Here is a 24081-nt window from a genome sequence, read left to right as displayed (position 1 = left end):
ATTTTTACTTTTTTATATACAAGGGAGGCCATCGAGATATGTTTCTTGTGCCTAATTTGGTTTGGCGATACTATCAAGGAACTGGACTTGAAACTCTATCCCCCTCCAAATTTAATTTTGATATCATCTTTGTCTACATACTGATACATAATTATAAGTTTTTATATGTTGTTTTTTCTTATTGTTGTTCTTTTTTTTTAATGGAAATAGAGTATTATAATATATCTATTTAGAATTTTTTGCAACTCATTTTGTTAAAATTTCTTATTTACAAAAGGACTGCAATGCATTTTGGGACCATGTCTGTCTGACCCCCTCATCAGTCAGATTTTCTGTTACTCTACTATTAATTTTATGTTACTCAAAACTTTGTTATTTGTTAGAGTAACAAAAAAATACTCCACAAAAATCTGCAGGGGGGGTTCAAAGCCATAAAATGCATTGCAGTCCTTTAAGCAAGTTGCAAAAAATAGAAATAAAAAAAATCAAGAAACATAATCATGATTGGTTATCCTGATCTCCTTTCCAAACTTAATCAGACAGAAGTTAATTTATTTAAAAAAAAATCATAAATTAAAATTTAATATTCCTTTTTAGAAATTTTATTTTATTTATGGTATATATATTTCACATGTTTTTTAAAATCCAACTTTGAAAAACAAAAAGAGTTAAAAATTGAATGTTTTCAATTATTTTTTTATTGAGACGGTTTTTCGGATTTACTTGGTTGGTTATCACTTGGTTTATTTCTTGGTACTGTTACTAAAAGAACATCTTTGCCTTTGTCAAGAGATGATTTGATGCCGTTTAATGCAGCATTGGATGGAATTTCATAGCGTCTCATGACATGCCTTTGACTAAAAGAAGGAGAATTGCCATTGTTTACAACGCTTGAATGTGCTTCGATCAGTAACCAGTTGCCTTCAACCTTGACTGAGATATTTTCATGTTTGAAGCCTTTCATGTTCACTTTCACCTTTATTTTATAGACAGATTTATTAATATTGTGTTAAGATTAAAAAGAAAAGGGCAATTTACCAGCATGACGTTATCCGATATGGCTACATCGCTTGCCACAAGTTGTACATCGCACCAGCTCTTTCTACTCCTGAAGGTGGGGCAATAAATGTGGAGTTTAGCATTTTTCACCATTTGCATGCCAGGTGGCAAAATCGTTTTTAGAAATGGAGCACAATTTCTATATTTGTTCCATTTGCTAAAGCATGCTCTCTTACTGCATAAGTAATTCTGTAATCAAATTATTAAAATTTTTGTAAATAGGTAAATTAAAGAAGAATTCTGTCCTGTTGTAAGTACAAATCCAGTTTAACTATAGTCTTATAAAGTAAGATAAGTATCTTAAAATTATTGTAATAAGCAGATCGAAGGAATAAGAAGTGCTTATAAGAAAAAAGCTCAGGATGGTAATTATTAAAAATAAATAATGCACTTATGTTTAATAGGCTGTAATTTCTACTACTTGTAATTACAATGTCTAGTTTTAATTGTTACTCATTTTCTAGCTTCTTGTTTTTATAGATTACCTTTCCATCAAGCTTTAGTTGAAAAAAAAGAAAAAAAGCTTATATCATAAATTAGTTGACTTCCTTTAAAAGTACTGCCTTTTTTTTTTTTTTTTTTTTTTTTGGGGAGTCCCCATTACCCATGACCCTAGTATTGGTGGAATGGTGAAGTACTGCCTTTATATCTGTTACACATACTTTTTACACATATTGTTTTTCTTTTTGCGACAAATTAAATTTTAATATCTAGCTTAATATGATTTACACTTATTAAAGGACTTAATTTATTTGTCAAAATTGACTGACGTAAAAACTAGTTTGTTGTTTGTCCATCACTTGCTTTTTATAAGTTACAAACCAATCAATGAAGATGCTGTAATGCTGAAACATTTCTGACGAACAATGCCATGATCAGAGATGATCGGGCTGCACGCTCTTCACTGACATCAACACAATATTTTAAAATCTATGCTTTCTTTTCTACTTACATTTGTCTGTAATAATCTGTTTGATGCAGTAAATAGAAGGCTGATATGTTTTATCATTTTGAATAAGAACGCACTAGGGTGATTACGTTAAAATTTTTGTTTTTGTGTCAAAAAGGATGGGTGTATGTGTGTGAGTGTAGATTGAGAATTTAGTAAAGATGTTACCATGGTAATGATTTTTTTGTATTATAATTTTTATACTAATATTTATTATTTAAAGCATAAAAAAAATTCCAGATGTTATTTAATTGTGTAATTCAGAAGATAGTAGATTGAACAACTTTGTTATTTTATGTTGTCCCATTAAAAAGGTAGCCTGTACGAAAAAGAAAGTTATTTTTCAAACAGTATGCTGAAAATGATCAAAATTCTTTGAAAACAAACAAATATTCAGTTCTGCTCAGAAGAAAACTTGTGCAATTAAAATATATTTTTATTAAAAGTTATCATACATTGGAATATGAAATCACAATTGTTTAATTTATGACTAGAATACATTTCTCCTTTATAGGAATATTTAGTACATGCATAAACACCGAACATTGAACACTGTAAAATTGAGAACTCTCATCCTTATATCATAAATACTGGTTTTGACATTGGTTTTATTAATTTTTAAATAGAATCAGTGTCTAAGCCGTTTCAGGTACATTGGTTCATGGTCGTCTGTAAATGGTGTGAAATCTGTGTCAGTGTTTCTTCGCACACCTCCATCTTTGCTCATTAACCAGTAGGTGTCAAGAACTCCCTTCCCCTGATAAACAAAAAATAAGATGAATTAGTGATATTTCTTAGTAAACAGCTAAAAAAATGGACCTTTATGTCAACAAATCCTCTATGTTCTGTTTTAAATCCACCCACTTCATCGAGTGCTTTCTTCATCTCTAGACTAATATGAATTTTCAGCGCTGGAAGAAAATATTAAATAAGATGATGGATAAAAGAAGTGTAATGTAATTGAACCTTCTCCAGTAGATTCCATTCTGGAAGCTGTGTTCACTGTGTCACCGAACAAGCAGTACCTCGGCATTTTGGTTCCCACAATACCTGCGACGACTGGTCCTGTGTGCACTCCTGACCTTATCTGCAGCCGTTCTGTCGGTTTGCTCGGCAGCAGTATCAATGTTGATCCATCCAGTAGGTCAAGGGCCATTGTTGCTATCTCTGACAGATGCCTCTTTCCTTCAAACCACAACACAATTAAATTGGTGCAAACGGATAAGTGTCGGATATTCTTGATATTATACTGGAAGGTCTGTGAGTGAGTTGGTGAATTGTTGAATCTCCAAAATATTCTTCTTATTTGGATAAAAGAGATAATCTGTTTTGGTGAAATACGTAACAATTGAAATATTATTGATATTTAATCATTGCTCTGCCTTTTCTCCATTTCCTTTTGGTCAGACATAATTTATCATCAGACCATATTTCATTAGGTACTGATCTTCTTGAGACGTGACAACAGATGATGGCGTGAAACAAAAATGCATCTATCATACAACCGTCAATCAATTCACAGACCACCCATTTAAACTATTTAACTATTTTTAGGTTGAAAATAGTAAAGTCTGAAACAGGGAAAATATAGTTTTAATATTACACTGGCTAATACTAATTTATGTAATAGCATATTATGACCAGTTTTAATAAATAAAATGTATTGGAAAAAATACACTTGTAAGTTAATGTTCATTCCCTTCGAATAAGGAAAATGGGAAGAGATAGGAATAACTAATGATAAGTTTAACTGAAATACACATGTAAACCCTGATGGACAAAATAAACGCACCACCCTTAAATTTTAATATTATTAGATTTATTCATATTTTGAATGCCAAAATAGGTTTGGTTGTAAAAATAAGACATTTAAAAAGAAAATGTTTATTACCTAAACATAAATTATTATTTAAAAAAAAATATTGTGTAAGAACAAAAAAACAGAAAATTCAAAAAAATAAAAATGTAAAAAACAACTTTTTTTGTCCCCTTTAATACCATTAAGTCCACTAAACGCATTTGCATTCCTTTGAAAAGATTTCTCTTAAAATCCTGATGAATTCTTTCCCATTCATCAAGAACAGCCGTTTTCAGGTTTTCTACGTCCTGGGTTTTGCTGTCATACTCGTTGGTTAAGTTGGTCTGAAATCAAATCTGGACTTAGAACTGGCCACACCAAACACTCAATTCCAGCCTAATTCAAGTAGTCCTCCACAATCGTGATCTATGGGGCCTGACATTATCCTGCGTTAGCAAAAATCTCTCACCGATGTGGGGGCCAAATGCACTACATATTCTTCGATTATTTCTTGTGAAGTTAGAAATCTTCCTTGCACAACAACCAATTCAGTGTGGCCCTCCAAGAATATCCCAGAACATCAATGACCCACTATGGAATGACCCACCTGAGGAACCATACAGCATGGGGCGTACCTTTCTCCTTATCATCTTCAATGAAATTAAGGCCATCTGAAGGTTTGAGGCCAACTCTCACCTCATCTGTAAAAAGCTGGTCCCTAATCTTTCAAAGTCCAATTCGCGAGCCCCCGTATGGTAACAACAGGTCCATCAGTCGGGTGCCAGGCCGTGATGTTATTTTCATTGAGCCTTTTTCTTACTGCCCTGGAGGAAATCGAAATATTTCAGACTTGTCTTACAGATTTCTTATCTCATTTCCTGTAATGCTGCAGTTTTGTAGAGCCTGATGAATGAATCTATATCTCTCTCTTTAAACCTAGGTAGACCCTATTCTCGTCTTGCAGTGTGAACCCCAGTTTCTCTGAATTGCCTATATCCTACAGATCGTCTGGCTATATCCTTGCTTCCAAATGCCTGACTGGCTCCTTTGAAAAAAAAATTAAGAATAAGGTACTGGTCAAAATGAAAGTGTCACGAGCGGGATTCGAACCCACGACCTTTGGCTAGCCAACTTTTTTCATTTCGACCAATACCTTACAAAAAGATTAATTAATAGAAAGAAGTTATTTGATCAATCGGACCACGAAATACAATGGATTAAGAATAAGAATAATATGAAATGAAATCAAGGAAGAAAAAAGTTTAACTGAAAGCGATCTTTAGACATAGCAAAATGAAAGGGAGTAATGCTACTTTTTGTACAAATGGGATTAATCAGTACAAAAGTAAACAACGCATTAATTATTGTTTATTTTGACTTCGATAGCTCCTAATTACCGATAACTAATGTAGAAAGATAATGAATTTAATGTTAAACTAAATAAATTGAGTGATGCGTTAAATTTGTCCATCAGTGTGTATAAAAAATCGTGTTTGTATAACAAACAACTTAGGCAGTTGATTTTTCCATTACCATTTTTAACCGGGAGTCCAGAGGCGACCATGTAAGAGTCACCTATAGTCTCGACCTTGTACACATCATATTTTTCAATCAAAGCATCGAACAGCCTGTACACTTTGTTCAGGAACATGACTACCTATGGAAAATGATTTGTGAGCCAACATTAAAAAACCGTCACCGTTCCAAACTTACGGCCAAGGGAGTGCAAATAGCCGAGATTTCCGTAAAGCCCACAATGTCGCTGAAATAAACTGTGACTTGCTCGTAGTATTCAGCAGGGACCTGAAAAAAACGCGTTTATTTTTGTATTGTTGATATTTCATCTAGAAAATTACTTGTTGAGTGTGCTTCAGTCGGTGGGCCACACTCGGCGGCAGCATCTGGAACAGCAACGTATCGCTTCGGTGTTTCTCCGTCCTCAGCTCGCTCGCTTTCTCTGCTAGATTTGCTGCATACATCTGTCAAAAAATACATTAAAATATCTATCGATGTCATATATCGGAGTAAATACCTGAATTGTGGCCACGGCGTTTCTCACCAAAATAATTATTATCGGGGAAACGAATAAAACAATCACGAGTATTGTTATACCAACTGCTTCCTGTTGGTTGGCGTCTCTCAGATCCGAGTTGACATAATCTCTTAAATGTAAAAATACAATCATGAGTGTCAAAAGTAACCTTGTCTTTTACAAATTAAGCGATGTATTAAATAATTTATTTTTCCAATATATTTTCGTAAATGAAATGTGTCGAGCACCTGATTTGCCTTCTGACAGTTTGATGCAGCGACCTCAGTACGTCGACGTACTTCGCCATCAAGTCGAAGTACTTTTTGGCCTCTTCGACGCTCGAATTCTGCCGGATATTGTTTAGGATTTTCTGCTGCCTGAAAACATCCATTTATTAGAAATAACGTTGGCCGCCGTGTCGTCTCGCTCTTTTTTCACCCACTTGCGCTGCATAAGGTCGTACTGGGTCATACGAGCCGTGAGGTTGTTGTGAAGACTCCTGAGATATGGCCAGTAGGTGAAAGAGCCGTTCAGGAGGTCCTGGCCGATCACGGTGTCCTGGACGAAACGTATGTAATTTTCTGGCTGAAGTTTACCACGGCCGAAAAAGTTGATGCCGTTCACCATTGATATTCCTAAATGTTCGATGCTTCTCAGCAAATTCTTGAATGCGATTAAATATCTAGACAAATGAAACAAAAATAAACGAATTGATTAACCAAAATATACGCCATTTTGACCTGAGGAAACCAGCTAAAAAATTACGTCCCTGCATGATAGCTTTTTTCCGAAAAATTACCTTTTTTAATTTGACATTAACCCTTTTATAATTATAAATTAATATTTTTTCAAATGTATTCTTTTTAATATCTAATTAACCGGTTTTACTTTCCCATTAACTTTTTAATTTAAAATTAACTATTTTTAATTTTAAAAGAATCCTTTTCTTACAACATCAAAAACTAAGGGATGGTACGAAATGTAAACACAAAGTAAAATTCTTGCAATTTAGAAAAACCTACAACTAAATATAAAGTAATTGGGCTTTTAGAAGACTAAACAAAAATTAATTGCAATTAGACAAATATGTAGAATTAAATATAAAAATAAATAATTCTTCTTTACTTTGAGATTTTTTTAAACTTATCACAGTAATGTTACTCGATATTCAATCACAGCCACACTCACGCAAATAAATACATTCATAAAAGGGGAAAGATTCACGTACCGTGGACGAAATGCGACCAAATGCTGCTTATCTGTCAATGAAAATTGCGTCAAACTAACTTCATACGAAGTTGATAAAAAAAAACTAATAATACCCTTTTACAAATAAATTATAATACAATATTAGGCTATAATTAATTACAGAGATTGTGCTTAACAGATTAAAAAGATACATTACAAAAGTAAACATTTTTTGACTGCCTTTTTACAGATGGGTTTGTTTTTAGTTAACTGAATTTTTGGTCTGTCTAGTTTCGACTCTTTTTCAAGTCTCGTTCTCATGATTAAACTTTTTTTGGTGCCGGTGTTTTTGAAAAAAGCCATAAGTATGTCGGGCTCGAATGCAGGGCCGCTGTTTTCGAACCCGGGACTTTTACCTTAAAGTGATGAGCGTCGTGTTAACGCCTCCGTTGCGGCCACCGACGCCCCCTATTCAACTTTGGTTAGATTAAGAAATGATCAGGTTTTCTTGTTTCCTTTGTTTGTTGGTTGTTTGTTTGTTCACATGTTTCAACAAAAATTGATCAACTTTGATTAGAAAAGCAATGAATATTATTTCTAATAAATGATTCCAGTCGTCTTAATTTCCTGTTCAAATAATAATAAATCCAGCAATTTCCATTTCTTTGAGAATAAAATTCTCTCAAACCTTTATATAAAAAATATAATATAAAAATTCAAAACATAAAAATGCAATATATCTTATATAAGTGCAAGTCGGTGATTCCAAAAGCTTGTTATAAAATTCTAAAAATTTTAGCATCACTTCAAGACCAGTTGAAGCTCATTTTTGTTTTTTAAGCTATTTTTTAAGAAGAAGAAAAATAACTTTATTCCCCTAAGAATAATTTACATGAAATAAATAAAAGAAGTTCCTTCTATGAAGTTAAAAGTAAAAAAAAAAAAGAAAAGAAATCTTGGTTCAATGTATACCAATAAGGCAGGACAGAAGAAAAAAATTACGAGAATATTAAACAAAAATAACAAATGTTAACGTGAGGTCTCTGCTTGGAGGGAGAGGAGGTGATTATACAGGTGGGATTTAAAGGAGGAAAAGGAGGCAGCGTGACGAATAGAAAGGAGAAGGGAGTTCCAGAGTTTAGGGGCTCGGATCAGAAAGGATCTTTCGAAGGTATGGGTTGTATGTTGCGGAAGGATAAGGTCGATTCGGGATGAGCGGGTCTTAAGAGTGAGATTTTAGGAGTTGAATTGGTGGGATTGGATGATGTAAGGAGGACGACGAGTGTGGATGGACTGGAAAAGAAAGCAACCTAGGAAATACTGTACACGGAAGGAGGGAAGAAAATTGGGAATACAACCCCTACACCCGGGATCGCCGTGGGGTGCCGTACACAAATCTTACGCAACAATTCATAATACGTTTCAATCGCGCGTTCTCCCTCTCCGAGAGACCACCGTATGCCAAACAGCTATAATCGAAGAAGGGAAGTATAAGGGAAGATACAAGGAGTTTGCGGATGGAGAAAGGTAAGAGAAGCCAGGACCGACGAAACAGGCTGAGGGAGGCAATGGAATGGCGGGAAATTTGGGAAATGTGAGAATGCCAGGAAAGGTTTTGGTTAAAGACTACTCCTAGATTTTTAACCGAAGAGCAGAGGGGGGATGGTTATTTAGCATGAGAGGTGGGGTGCTGGGGAGGGAATTGAGGAGCTGCCTGGACCCGATAATTATGGCGGTGGATTTGGACGGACTGAGAACTAGGGAATTTTTATGGGCCCATCCGTTGATGGAGTTTAGTTCTTTTTGGATCTTGAGAATGGCCGAGTGAAGATCGGAAGGGTGAAAGGATATGTATATTTGGGAGTCAGGTGATAGTTACAGGACTGGATGGAGTCGGGCAGATCATTGATATAAATGGAAAAAAGGATAGGAGAGATGCTATACCCTTGGGGCACACCAGATTTTAGAGGAGGAAGGAGGAGGGGAGACAGCTTGGTGGCGATTGGTAAGATAGGAGTGGAACCAACGGATGGTGCTGGCGGAGAAGGAAAAAGATTCGAGTTTAGAGAGGAGAGAGGAGTGAGGGACAGAATCGAAGGCTTTAGAAAAATCAAAAATGACAAGTTTTGTAACTTTCCGTTGGTCCATTGCTAAGTGGAGGTCACTGGTAATTTTTATTAGTGCTGATTGGGTGGAATAACGTTGGCGGAAGCCAGATTGGAGGGGGTTGAGAAGATCGGGCTGTTCAAGGTGCCTGGAGACTTGGGTTTGGACTAATCTTTCTAGGGGCTTGGACAGGCTTGAGAGGATGGAAATGGGACGGTAGTCTGTAGGGGAGGATGGGTTGGGGGTTTTATTAACAGGGTGGACAAGAGCTTTTTGCCAGTTATTTCATAAACAAAGAACAAATCTTGCAGTGTAAAAGTTTTACAAGAAACAGAACTGAGAAGTTTACAAGTTTCAACTTGAAAGAAATGATTCATGAATTGAATAAGTTTGTCTGATTACTAAAAATTAGATCAATTATGTTGAACCGATGGTTTCTGTTGAATACCAAAAGTTGAATCGTGAGAACGGGTCTAAATTTCATTATTTTATTCATAGAAAATTATTTATTTTTCGTTTGTTTATTGTTCCTTTTCGGAAGTAGATTTTTGTTTTATAAGCACTTTATATCTGTTTCATAATTTTTCAGGTCTTTAGTTATCACTTATTTAAGTTTCTGTCTTGCGAAGCACATCAACTTTATCGATTGAAGATAGTGCGTTGTTTGATGTGTAATTTGATCTTCGCCGTGTTTATGTACCGTCGAATATATTCTTTTAAAACAACCCTTAAAATGATTAAATTTTCGCAATTACAAATTAAAACCTTTTTTTATATTGGATTTCTTTTTTTACTTTCCTGTATCTTTCGTTTATAAATTTTTTAAAATATTTTATTAGGTTTTAAACAAAATTTGTTACAAAGCAATATTATTTTAAAAATTGCTAAAAGGGATTCGATGAACAACAAGTTACTTTGTTTTCTCTTTCCTGTCCCTTGTTGTCGATTAATCATCCCCTCCAGAAGCTACTGTCAAGCACAACTAAGTGTGCTTTGTTTTCCTCCTGTAGGTTAAATTTTATCACCCTAGGCAAGGTTAAAAAGAAACATGTTACTTTAATTAAATGAAGTTAAAGTGATGACAAATTCAAATACTATTGGCTCCACAGTTCAAAACATTCAAGATTTAAATCAGGTTGTGCAACAGAATCTATATGGGCCTTCATAACAATCCTCTTTTAATTAATTGGTTCTTGTATTCATGCTAGAACACTCATTGTTGGTCGAACCGAATCACACGCTGACCAATGAACTATTTAAACCGCTGCATGTCAAAGGGCTGTAATGCTTGGAATGGTGGTCAGCTCTGTTTATTCAAACGGGTTGAAAAGCTCAAAATGGAAACACTGGGTACTGTATTGTTTTATATCTTTTATTAAACAAGACGCAATCGAAAATCGAGAAGCGTTTTTCGTATGGGCAGATAATTTTTCGTCAAAAGCGAAAAAGGATTTCGCTCACTTTTTCAATAAATTGTTTGTTTCTTTTTTATTCCATCATCATTAACACACGATCAAGCAATATCTAATATCGTCAAATTTAATATTTAATATTTATTGGGATTGAGATGGGAAGTTAGTGTCCGAGTGGGTCGAGCTCAAGTGGTAGAGCAACGGCGTATTTAGTCGAAGGTCGTGGGTTCGAATCCCGCTTGTGACACTGACTTTTTATCTCAACCAAAACCTTAATTAACTGAAAAGAATTTATTTGGTCAAGCGGACCACGAAACCTAATAAAATTTAATATTTAAGTAAGTATTTTATGGCATTCGAAAGTATAATACCTAAACATTCACATAAAATATGCCCATTTATGGAGTAATAATATATATATTGATGAGACACCAAATCCTTCTCTCTTCTCAAAATATTTCATACATTTCATACAAGTAGTGCAATCTACACAAATGCCATTACCGGACCTAAGCCTTTTTACCATTGATCAGTCAAGTCTCTTTTTGTCCAGGCTAGAGTCCATGGAATTAAGGTTTCTTATTTAAATTAGGATTGATTAAACTATAAAAAGCACCTGAAGGCATGGTATCAAACAAGTAAAGCCATTTTTTAATAATCTCAGCCCTGAGACATTGGAATATGAACTGTAAGAGTCCCCCCTCATGCCCATTTTGCTAGTTGGTCAACCGTGGAATTTTCTGTGATCCGGAATGGCCTCTAACGCAATACAATCTTATGTCTTTATTATTTTTTAAAGTTAATACTTTGTTTGCCACCCAATGTATTAAACAATTTCCACTAAATTTTAAATTGAGAGGTTTTATGCTTTCCAAGTCGTTTTTCGAATCAGATATCACATAATCGATTTACTGCTTAGCTGATTTTCATAGGCAAACTCAAGAAACTTATTAGTTCGACAGAATCGGTACTCATTTCCGAAGGAAGCTTGAACATTTCACTCTTATTTCATTTAGGATCAAACCATGCACAGTCTACTCCATTATTAGATCTTGAACCGTCTGCGAAGATGTAGTAGCGGTATGATTCATAATCCGATTCCAGGATTGGATAAATGTCATTTTTATTATATTTTATGTTATACGATAAGAGAACTATATCCCCTGGGACTATTCCGCAATAAGTATCTCGGGGATGCCTGGGAGTTGTGTCGGATACAAGGAACTGTATAATCCCGAAAAGGATTGAAATGTGTTAATAGTTAACAGCAGAGTTATCATAGTTTTAACACTTATCTTCAAAATTGTGAAACTAATTAAACTTTAGTATTGAAGTACATTTCGAGAAAAATTGAACATATTTCTCCTGTTGGGAAAAGTGGACTGAAATTTGCACCAGGATGAATTGTGTCTTGGGATTTTTCTTTGCCCAGAATTTCTTTGTTAATATTTTAATGCTTAAAAAGACTATTCTTTTTCAAGTTTTGCTGTCGGTACCTTTAAAATACAGTTGTGGGTTAATCTTTCAACTCTAAAGGTCTGAGGCGGTTTACAGCATTCGATGTCCAAAACGCCCAGGCATTTCCGTACGCACGCATTGCGGAATACTTGGGGGCGATTTAAACCTTTCTCGTATTACCAACAAATATTGATCCAAAGTCCGTTAAACTACATGGCCTATAGAAATCAGTGAAAATTCGAGTTCGGCACCCTTGCTTCTGCATTTGCTGAGAATCATCGTAGAACATTAAACTATAGTTCCCATTTGGTTAAAATTTGAGATATTTGTTCCCTCCAAAACAATTTGCGGTCCAGCATGAGACCCGAAAATTCAACAGTTCAAACAGTTTTTAATTTCGAGCAACCGTTCTCAAGTTATTGGCAAAAACACTTTTTACTTTTTACAAACACAGTCTTTAGAAATGTTCTTCAAATCTTCTACCAATGAACAATTCAAACGGTTTTTAATTAAAGCTACCGTTTTCAAGTTATTCGCAAAAACACTTTTTACTTTTTACAAACACAGTTTTTAGAAATGTTCTTCAAATCTTCTACCAATGAACAATTTTAACGGTTTTTAATTAAAAGCTACCGTTCTCAAGTTATTCGCAAAAACACTTTTTACTTTTTACAAACACAGTTTTTAGAAATGTTTTCAAATCTTCTACCAATCAACAATTCATACGGTTTTTAATTAAAGCTACCTTTCTCATGTTATTCGCAAAAACATTTTTACTTTTTACAAACACAGTTTTTAGAAATGTTTTCAAATCTTCTACCAATCAACAATTCATACGGTTTTTAATTAAAGCTACCTTTCTCATGTTATTCGCAAAAACACTTTTTACTTTTTACAAACACAGTTTTTAGAAATGTTCTTCAAATCTTCTACCAATCAACAATTCAAACGGTTTTTAATTAAAAGCTACCGTTTTCAAGTTATTCGCAAAAACACTTTTTACTTTTTACAAACACAGTTTTTAGAAATGTTCTTCAAATCTTCTACCAATCAACAATTCAAACGGTTTTTAATTAAAAGCTACCGTTCTCAAGTTATTCGCAAAAACACTTTTTACTTTTTACAAACACAGTTTTTAGAAATGTTTTTCAAATCTTCTACCAATCAACAATTCATACGGTTTTTAATTAAAGCTACCTTTCTCATGTTATTCGCAAAAACACATTTTACTTTTTAGAAATGTTCTTCAAATCTTTTACCAATCAACAATTTCCATATTTATCATTTTAGTTTATAGCAATTGGTTCGGTTCGTGTTGCCGAAAAACAAAATTCGGAACAATATCTTCAAATAACATTGATTAATAGGAATTCTGGATCTACCTTATAAAGCGCCATCAGCCTGGTTCAGATTTCGTCCACAAACACAACTTAAAAAGATTAATGTTTTCCAAACTCTTTGAAGCTTTTGAAAAATCCCGAATAAGATTTAAATTTGTAGTTTTAACAACTATATAGTTTTAACATTTATCTTCAAAACCATGGCACTAACTAAAGTTTAGTTTTACATTCACTAGTTTTCGTGGTCCGCTTGACCAATTAATTAAGGTTTTTAGTTGAGATAATAAAAGGAGGGAAAATTCAAAAGGTTGAGATGGGAAGTTAGTGTCCGAGTGGATCGATGTCACGATAGCTCAAGTGGTAGAGCAGCGGCGTATCTAGCCGAAGGTCGTGGGTTCGGATCCCGCTCATGACACTGACTTTTTTATCTCAACTAAAAACCTTAATTATTCTTTAATTTTATGTTTTTCGATGTACGGCGCAAATCTTAAAAAGTCTCGTAATTATGAGAAAAATTGGAGATATTTTTGCCTTTGGACATAGTGATCGAAATTTACACCAGGCTGAATCGTGTTTTGGGATTTTTCACAAACCGCCCCAATAAAACATACAGGTGGAAGGAACAAAAGCTAAAATCTTCCTGTGTATAATGTATATTTGAGTATATTCGAATTGAGCTTGTGTAAATCAGTTCTACATATTGCATTTTGTTAGTGTTCGAAGGTCGTATTCAATTTGAGATCTTCATTTGATGATATCATTGACGAACATTTTTTTTGGTTGATTAAATCTCATCATTGTGACTTGATACATTGTTTTGTCGTCGAAACAAGTTGAGTTTATTACTAACTGAACATTCGTCTTTCGTAAAGTTAGTGATTTGAAAACAATATTGAAACTGACATTTTTAGGCGGAATAAAATAAAAATTACCTCCAAACTCCGCTGTTGTCCGTTTCCTTTATTTGATCTGTCAGATGGACTAGCATGGCTGCGTTAACAGAATTGTACCAGTGCAGGACGTCCCTAATCGTGCTGTCTTCGCTGCTTATGTTCTTTCTGAAAATATTAAACGAAAGTGTAACATCATAAATCTACCTCACTTAGCAAGTTTTCCGAGTGATTGAAGCGATTTCAAATTAAACTCGGCCCGAGGGCCGGAAGAAGTTCATATTAAATTCTATTGAACGGCTCCAAATTAGGAAACGTTTTGTAGGTTCCGGGGGGGGAAGGCAAGGGTTCTTGTTTGTTTTCCTCTCGAGAGGAAGAGAACTTTCTCAGACAGTTGCGCCCTTTTGAAAGCAATACACCTTTGTACTTTTAAAGGGGGCTCGGTTTGTTATTCCTACGCATCGCTTTAGGTATGCCGAGTGGTGAATTTTCTGCGTTTCGCGCTCTTTTAAAATCTGCGCAAATCTTTGGAAAATTCGCCTCCTGTAAACGAATTCCTTATCTCTACCTCTGGCAATTTTCCTTACTGGAAAGGCCTCCTGAGATTTATCTCTCGAGTTAATGGCCTGTCAACATGATTGAGACATATCACACACGGCTTTAACACCACGAATTTATACTTTCTTGATTCGTTTCATTACATCATCTGCTTCCCTAAAAATATATTTGGATCAAATTCAAAATTATTTTTGTTATCATTTATAAAAAATGTTATTGCCTATTTCTAAAAATCTTTCTTTTATATTATAAATACTACTTAATGTTTTAATTCAACTTTTTCCTTTTTATTTATTTCAAATTGGTTTGCCAAGATCAACAGATATACATATATACAATAAATAAATTTAAATATTCTTATAAACCCATTGGTACAAAAAGATTTACACTTCACTACTCACACAATTATTAACGACATTAATTCATATGGCTCTAGCTTCTAAATCTTTGTACTTCCGCCGTGCTTCAGGGATCTTAAGATCCCTTTGCACATCCTTATTCCTTACGAAATACGACCTTATTAAGTACAATTTGGTTAAAATTCCTAGTAATTTGGAAATAAAAGAAAATGTTTGAGCATTAATTTTTAAATTTTAGCCTAACTGTTGTCACTTCAAACAGACACCAAAAGTTGTTGATGTAGACTCAAAGAAGAAAAGCTTTCAAATGGTTGTAATGCCATGTGCCATTGTATAAAATCTAGAGAAAAAAAAATTGCTCCAACCCGAAAATGTCTTTTTTTTATTTACTATAAAATTCTAACATGAAATTATTTAAGGGCTTTAATGGGTGCATAAAACAAATACTATTTTTTTCAAAAGATAGACACTTTACTGAAAGCGTCTTTTCGTTTTTGTAAAATTTTGTATACATAATCTCATTTAATATAATCCTGCATATTTTCTATTCCAAAACATATCAATTAATATTTTATAACCTTGAAATACATGCAGAACAAAGGCAGATACCATATTTGTAAAAAATTGTAATTAATAATTATATATTCATTAATTTTATTAATAGCTCTAATTTTTTTCGGCTCCTAGTGCTCATTAGCAAGATAGAATATAATATTAGTCCATATTATATCCATTTACTAGTCATAATTGACCTTATTAATTATGATGATTTGGAGGTGGTGAAATGCGGTCTGGTGTGACAAGCTTTAGAAAAACATATTCTTTATCGTGCCAACGTTTCGATCTTTATTGAGATCATCTTCAGGACCTGGGATTTATAAACATTGTTTAAATTTTACAAATACAAGTTGGATTTGAAAAAAAAAGAATTTATGCAACATACATATATCATCACATCACACAAAACACGTAATACAACATATAAAACAATCATCACATTCCACACATCAAACATATCTACATAGTCTAATTCTTCAACAATTTGGCTCTCCTTTCCCTAATTATCCCCGTCTATATAATCCTGAAAGGATAATCAGGCCGAAGCATTACCAACGTTTTTCCCATTGTCGGCTACTTTCACCTCAAAGAAGCCGACTCCTCATATAAAAATGTCTTTCTATCCCGACTTCCTTCCCCACCCCTTCAAAATCCGACGTATATATACATAAAACAGCAATATCTCACTGGCACTCTCAACACGACACGCGAGAATGGCACAATTACACAGAAGACAAATACTTTGAGCCCTGAAGATGATCTCAATAAAGATCGAAACGTTGGAACGATAAAGAAAATGTTTTTCTGAAACCTACATCACACCAGACCACATCTCACGATTTCGGAATAATTAATGAGTAGATATACTTTGATTGAATCTAAAATTTTCTAGCATTGCATAAATTCATTTTTTTAAATCTAAATTTTTCTAGCATTGTATAAATTTATTTTTTTATCTAAATTTTTTCTTTCAATCTAAAATTTTCTAGCATTATATAAATTCTTATTTTTTCGCATCCTACGTGTTTGTAAATCCCAGGCCCTGAAGATGGTCTCAGTAAAGATCGAAACGTTGGCACGATAAAGAAAATGTTTTTCTGAAACCTACATCACACTAGACCGCATCTCACGATTTCGGAATAATTAATGAGTACGTATACTTTGATTGAATCTAAAATTTTCTAGCATTGTATAAATCCATTTTTTAATGTAAACTTTTCTAGCATTGTATAAACTTATTTTTTTATCTAAATTTTTTTCTTTCAATCTAAAATTTTCTAGCATTATATAAATTCTTATTTTTTCGCATCCTAAGTGTTTATAAATCCCATGCCCTGAAGATGACCTCAATAAGATCGAAACGTTGGCACGATACAAAAATTGTTTTTCTAAAATCTATGTCACTCCAGACTGCATCTCACGACCTCCAAATAATCATTAAATAACGGTCACTGAACACCACACGTATTAATTATTTTAATTAATTATACTTTTTATCTAAAGTCGTGGTTGTGATGAAAAAGCTTGTCCCGCTTTCCCGCTCGGATCACCTCAACCAAAACCTTAGATAAAAAGTATAATTTATTAAAATAAGATGTAATATTTTTCGACCTAGTATCCCCATAAAACGTTTTATTAAAATCGGTGAATTCACTACCGTAGCCTCCTTTTCTGAGCATTTTACTTTGCCTTCAAATTAGCCTTACCCTATATTTTTTATTACAAAATTATAATATTAAAAGCTAATATCAATTGTATCGAGATATTTTTTAAGTGTAATTGATATCAGGGTTAATGTACTAATTAACCATAAAAGATCAAGGATAAGGCGAATTTGAAAGCAAAAATTGCACTCAATCCTTCAAGTCAAGCTTTTGAGGAATATATCCGATTTATCAGGCTGGTGATGGAAATCTATGAAGTTGGGGTTTTAGGTCCACCGAGCCCTGCAGCCTTCTGGCTTATTGCACTTTTCTTAGTTCTTTAGCTAAGTCCAATTGACTCGATCCTTCTCTTTAGAATTATGAGGTCTTTCATCGACTGTCCTTTCCCTGGGTTTTATATGTCGTGTTTCCTTTGGGAATTTACTTTACATTCGAAAACGACGAAAACTTTCTTCCTTCTCGTTGCCTAACATACAAATTGAGTCATTATGGAATGTACCCATGTTATGTAGATGTTTTTTCAGATACCAGTGTCGACTAGTCCAGACAGAATGTCCAACACGTTGGGTGGTGCGAGTTAATCGAAGGAACTGCCTCCAGATGACCCTGAACTAACTCCCTATATAAATCCAGTGTTTTTCGTTCACTCGTCTTCTTCATTCGTCCAGCGAGTCTCACCACCTTCAGACGCTGTAATCTTCCCTTATTATGTATCAAAGCAATAAAATTTGTTTTTTCTGAACTTATAACTGCGGACCAACCAAACCATTTTACTATACATTTTTCATTATTAATTAAAAAGCCATGGGCTCTACTGGGATTCGAACCCAGAACAGCTAGCGAACCAAATACAGTGACCCGTATATAGGCCTATCACTCCTCTGAATTTAGCTCTCTCTAACTGTAAGAACAAGTTTGCTAGTTTTGACGAGGGTTCTTTTAATATAAGCTTACTATGTCTAGCATTTTTAGAGTTCATCCACTTACTTCTCTATTTATCTTTTTTTAATCCATTCTAAGTCGATGGATTCTATGTTTATTTTTTATCCCAAGTATAGGGTCACAGCCTCTCTTGTCAGTTTGCCTGCCGTTTTGTCACCAAAAATTCCTTTGTGTCCCGGTTCTCAATGTATCATCAGGGTGTTGTGCTTTCCCAGGTTTTGTAGATTTTGGATGATAAACTGTCTAATTTTGATGCGATTTTTCACATCTGGCTTCTAGTCTATCCGATCTTATAAGGATATTTTTGTCAGTATAACCTCTTAGATTTTCGAAGGCAGCTTGAAAGACTTCCTAATGAGTCTGAAGGAATTAAATGTCTTTTCTTTCTTTCAAATTCTCCTTTTCTCTGAATTTTTATATACAAATAAATATGTCTAGCTGAAAAAAAGGAATATTTTAGGTAATTATGATTTTCATATTCTTTTATATTATCCTTCTTTTTTTCATCGTGAACAAAACAACTGCCAACATGACACTAAAACAATTTTCAGTTTGATCAAATAATAGTATATATATGTAACATTTATATATATGTATATATAGTATATATATTATATATGTATATATGATATATACTAATATATACAGTGACTCGCATATTTGTTCACATCAGTAAACAATTTTCTATTATCTCTAGTTTGCAAATCCCGTATTTTTTAATCCAGACAACAGCAATAGGATTGAGTTCGTTGAACTGTTGGTAAACAAACATTCACCCTAATAATCTTTATTTATGTTTATACCTTTGAATTGAGCCAGTTTATTACGAGTCTTCATGTGAACAGTTTTGTGTCTCGGGTTACTTCATTGCAAATTTCGCAAATTCCGTTCAATAATTCGTCTCGAATTTGTTATCAGATATCAACAATTTAGTTTTTTTTCTTACATATTGAAAATATTTCCTTTCCTTAACGGTCATGATCTATTCCGTTTAATTACAGTATGAAGCCATTTTCAACATTTTTGAAAGATCAAATAATAAAATCTGTACAAGAAGGACTTCCTTATCGTGAAATTTCAAAAAAATATAAATTGTTATTATTGGGGAAATAACAAAACCTGAAAGATCTTCCGGAATTTACGACAGTTGTTTTAAAAAGAGGAGGAGTGGTCATTAAACAAAATTTTCCGAGCCCAAAAGGCGTTGTATCTACGCGCTCCGTTCGGTCAGGACAGGTTGACAATGCTGTCCAAATCCAGCGTAGGCCGCGTGATAATGATAATATTTATGTCAGTGCTGAAACAAACGGAGATGTGTGCTGAGGCCGGATTAAGAGCGGCGGGAAGTGAAGAAACCATTGCTGACCAAAGAGTGACTTGCTGATCGTGGTTTTACAGTCATGGAATGGCCCCCACAGTCACCTAACCCTAATCCAATTGAGCACTTGTGGGGAAAACTAAAAAATCTTTAGCCGATGCTGCAATTGACGCTTCAAACTTCGATCAACTTTGGGAAAAAACACACGTTGAATGGGACCTAATTGATCCAGAACAGTGCAGAAATCTCGTGAGAAGTATGCCCAGAAGGACTGATGCAGTTTTGAAAGCCAAAGGATGACATACAAAATATTAAAGGAGTTTCTATGGCACAATCATATTATCGTTCGCACACGGTAATTTCTTTTCTATTATTTTAATAATCTTGATAAAGGAACAATTTAATTTTTTGGGTGTTTTTTGTGTTAAGATAAATAAAATTATTAAAAAAACTACGTTTATTTGATGTCCTACAATTGTTTTGTAAAGTAAATAATGATATAGCCCAATTTGCATTCAGTTGTGAACGAATCTGTGAGTCACTGTACATATATATATATAATTACGAAAAAGATTTAGTCTTAATGAAAATAAGATTGAGACGTATTGAACGGGGTTTATAATATATCCGTCATAAAAGAAATAAAAACACAAACAAGTATAATTAATACACACAAACAATTATATTTTTGAAAACAATCCCACAAACATATTGGCAAAACTTTGATACACCAAAAAAATACAATATTTATAAGACAATAACTCTGACCAACATTACTGTACGGACACCGGCTAACACATATATAATACACACACACACACACACACACACACACACACACATACACACACACATATATATATATATANTATATATAATGAAAATAACATAAAATATATAGAAATGAACTGTTAGATTTCTGCTAAAGGTCTGTGGGATGAAGTGACCCGACTAAACAAAAATCACTAGCAGAACATTGAAGATAGCGAGAAACCGAAATGCTTCTGACAAAATAACGAGGATAGGCAGTCCATAGAATGGAAAATACCAAAGTATATGCACAGTTAGTAGTGAGTATTTGTGTGTGTGTGTGTGTGTGTGTGTGTGTGTGTGTGTGTGTGTGTGTGTGTGTGTGTGTGTGTGTGTGATTGGATGCTGGATGCACCCACAGATTACTGGCTTCGCAAGGTTGAACAACTTAATTATTTGAACGGTGTAATTTTATCATTCGGATCATTTTCAATTGATTTCCAAGGGGGAAACGAAATTGGTAGCATTCCGGAATGGCAAACAGGAGGGTTAAATTTCCTTTCTGTTTCACCAGTTGACCTATCTCGGTTTATTAGCGTTTGACGGACTGTCAACAACACGGTTGCACTAACGAGTTTTCCTCAGACAGTAATTATCGCTTCCGTTTTCCACTAGTGACAGGGCACCCTTCGCCGGGGGCCACCCTCGTTTCACAAGTCAATATAAAACGTCACTTCGGGAGAACGACCACCGCTAAACAACACGACGCGATCGAGTGAAAGAATTCCCTCAACTCTTGGACAAAATTCTGTACCGTATTAAACGGAACTTTTGTAAAATAAGACTAGCAGTAAATATTAAATTATCAATTAGAGTAATGTCTGTAAGTAGAGTAAGAATTTACTGGGTCAATCGGACCACGAAACCTAATAGGTTATTATGTTTTTCGTGTCTGTATTATGTTTGCGTTTCCTTGTTTCCCTGGTTAAATAAAACTCAATCGGGAGACGTTTGATAAAAATTCTCTACCCTCTGTGTATTTGCCTTTCCAGAGATAGATTGTATCAGTTGGCCCACGGATTGTTGTTTACTGATCGAAACGTTTGGGAAAATGGAAAACGATGAGAACGCCTTTCCGCTCGAGCATGCACAACTGATTAGAAAAAAAAGGTATAGCCGCTTTATAATCAATTATACAATTATACCTACATTACCTCAATTTTTTTTCCTTACAGATATGTTCCTTTTTAAGAACTTTCAGTAATGTAAATAACGTGTGGTGATTAGTGACCGTTAATCGATAATTATTCAAAAATCGTGAGATGCGGTCTGGTGTGATGTAGGTTTCAGAAAAACATTTTCTTTATCGTGCCAACTTTTCGATCTTTATTGAGATCATCTTCAGGGCTCAATAAAGATCGAAACGTTGGCACGACAAAGAAAATGTTTTTCTGAAACCTACATCACACCAGACCGCATCTCACGATTTCTGAATAATTAATGTACGTAACTTTTATTGATCTAGTTTGATGATCTTCCAATTAATTTGCTCAAACCTATTTATTTTGAATTTTGAGGTATCTTCGTAAGTTCTGCGCTGAAGAAGACATTTAGGTTTCACGAGCTTTCGGCGATTTATATCGCCACCCTTAAAGCCTGGAGAGAAGTTCGATGCAAATTAAAGTTGAAGTTTTATATCGATCTGCAGTAATAACTCTATTCATGTGATTATTGCAGGTTGATATGAACTCAAACTTATTATTTTACTAGAACTGTTTGGCAAAGGACGTGTTTTGAATCCTGCCTTATTGCCGAACTTTTTGATACGGATAAATTATCTTAAGACACTTAAAGTTTTATTTTTTATTTTTATTTATTTACGGATTATTAATCTTTTAGCATACAATTTATATAAACCAATATAAAATGTAACTTATTAAATTCACTAGTTTCGTGGTCCGCTTGACCAATTAATATCTTTCAATTATATATATTATACACTCTCAACACGACACGCAAGAATGGCAGAATTACACAGAAGACAAACACTTTGAGCCCTGAAGATGATCTCAATAAAGNAACACTTTGAGTGAGTAGAAATACTTTGATTGAATATATATAAAAAATATATTTTGCATTGTATAAATTCACTTTTTTACATCCAAAATGTAATTGTTATATGTAAACATTGTTTGTAAATCCCAGTCCCTGAAGATGATCTCAATAAAGATCGAAACGTTGGCACGATAAAGAAAATGTTTTTCTGAAACCTACATCACACCAGACCGCATCTCACGTTTTCTAAATAATTATATATATTATATTATCTCAACTAAAACCTTAATTAATACAATGTAACATAAGCCAAGAACAAAAAAATATATAAACTTTTTGAAAAGCATAACTGTGCAATGTACAAAACAAATTACAGGCTTATAAGCAAAATATAAAACATAAATATACTTCTCAGAAAGATTAACACGTAAAATAACATATTTCTTTTTTAGGAACATAATGTTAATAACTGATTTCTTTTAAAAGCTAATCTAGATAAACTAAAATTATCAATATCTAACATATTAAGGTATTTTATAGATCTAGGAATAGATGAAAAAAAGTGTAATTTCTTTTATAAAATTTAACATGAAATAAATTAAACGATCTGGTATTTTTTTACAGAACGGTAAAAGAAATAAAAGATACTAGTTCAGAACTGTCTATATGACCATATAAAATATCATTTATCATAATTAAATTAGAAATTATTATACGCTTCTCGCAATTTATTAGACCAAGTTATGACATTAAGTGCTTGTAGTCAATCTCATCAGTAGGAATACGTCTTTTGTATGCTATGAATCTTAAAAATCTATGTTGAACACTTTAAATTATATTCATATATTTTAAATATAAAGGGGATCAAACTGGGGAACAAAATTCAAGATTTAACTAAGGATGTAGATAAATGTACAAAGGCTGGTATGTTAGGAAAAAACTGTGAATTTTCTGAGCACAAATCCCAGCATTTTTATGGCTCTATTTCTGATCTGAATGTGTTCATGAAAACCTAATTTGGAATCAAATATAACACCAAGAACATTTTCTTCTGAAACCTACGTTACACCAGACCGCATCTCACGATTTCCGAATAATCATAGACTAACGGTCACTAATCACCACATATAACACCAAGATCACGCAAAAGTTCAACTTTTATTATTCGGGAACCCTGAATTTCATAAGGAAAATTAACAGTGTTGGGTGGCTTTCTGAATGTGACACTAGAACATTTCTTGTAATTTATATATACAGGGTGAATTGCTACTCGTGCTACAAACTTCTCCAGTAGATTCTTCACCCTAAAATGAACAAAAAAGTTCATATTGTCCATGGNGGCTATAAAAGCCTGAGTTATTCAGAAGCTCTAATAAGCTGTTTACTGTGATTAACCACAATAGAGGAGATAAACAACCTCCTTGTGGACAGCCTCCAGTGACCCTGATTCTCAGAATGCTGATACCTAAGCACATATTTACCATCCGACTTTCTTGTAATTTAGAAATAGAAGATTTTGCTCGCACCACGAGTTGAGATGAGTGAGAGACGTCTCTAAAGATTCAGCATCAAGAGTATTGTTAACAGCACGAAACAACTTTACATAATCTGCTAATATCAAAACTCTAACATCCTCTGTAAATAC

At 33.8% G+C, this 24081-nt stretch overlaps 2 protein-coding genes across 4 annotated transcripts in view; both read right to left on the bottom strand.

The window, feature by feature from the left end:
• Positions 1-675: 675 nt before the first annotated feature.
• Positions 676-2211, bottom strand: LOC106669344. The gene is made up of 3 exons (XM_014398760.2): positions 2012-2211; positions 1039-1248; positions 676-976 (listed from the first exon to the last, which is right to left on the bottom strand). The coding sequence occupies exons 1-3, from the start codon at positions 2066-2068 to the stop codon at positions 698-700; spliced, it is 546 nt and encodes a 181-aa protein (XP_014254246.1). The 5' UTR covers positions 2069-2211; the 3' UTR covers positions 676-697.
• A 232-nt stretch (positions 2212-2443) lies between these two features.
• Positions 2444-24081, bottom strand: part of LOC106669343 (atrial natriuretic peptide receptor 1) — a 93614-nt gene continuing 71976 nt past the window's right edge. For all 3 annotated transcript variants that reach the window (XM_014398759.2, XM_024227164.1, XM_024227163.1), the window contains 10 exons: positions 14275-14400; positions 6281-6520; positions 6087-6215; positions 5839-5968; positions 5663-5785; positions 5520-5609; positions 5340-5463; positions 2975-3193; positions 2828-2919; positions 2444-2765 (listed from right to left, as the gene is read on the bottom strand). In XM_014398759.2, the coding sequence (XP_014254245.1) occupies positions 2637-2765; positions 2828-2919; positions 2975-3193; positions 5340-5463; positions 5520-5609; positions 5663-5785; positions 5839-5968; positions 6087-6215; positions 6281-6520; positions 14275-14400 (1402 nt within the window). In that variant the 3' untranslated portion in view covers positions 2444-2636. The remainder of the gene's footprint in view (positions 2766-2827; positions 2920-2974; positions 3194-5339; positions 5464-5519; positions 5610-5662; positions 5786-5838; positions 5969-6086; positions 6216-6280; positions 6521-14274; positions 14401-24081) is intronic.

This window comes from Cimex lectularius, unplaced genomic scaffold (genome assembly GCF_000648675.2).
Source record: "Cimex lectularius strain Harlan isolate CLEC.00 unplaced genomic scaffold, Clec_2.1 scaffold35, whole genome shotgun sequence".
NCBI classification, from domain to species: Eukaryota; Metazoa; Arthropoda; class Insecta; order Hemiptera; family Cimicidae; genus Cimex; species Cimex lectularius.
This window is presented reverse-complemented; position numbering and strand designations above follow the sequence as displayed.

Coding starts and splice junctions, on each gene's coding strand:
- LOC106669344 (XM_014398760.2), bottom strand. CDS start 2,068: ATGATAAAACATATCAGCCTTCTATTTACTGCATCAAACAGATTATTA. Junction 1,249..2,011: donor ACAGATTATTACAGACAAAT/GTAAGTAGAAAA, acceptor ATTTGATTACAG/AATTACTTATGCAGTAAGAG. Junction 977..1,038: donor TATCGGATAACGTCATGCTG/GTAAATTGCCCT, acceptor TATAAAATAAAG/GTGAAAGTGAACATGAAAGG.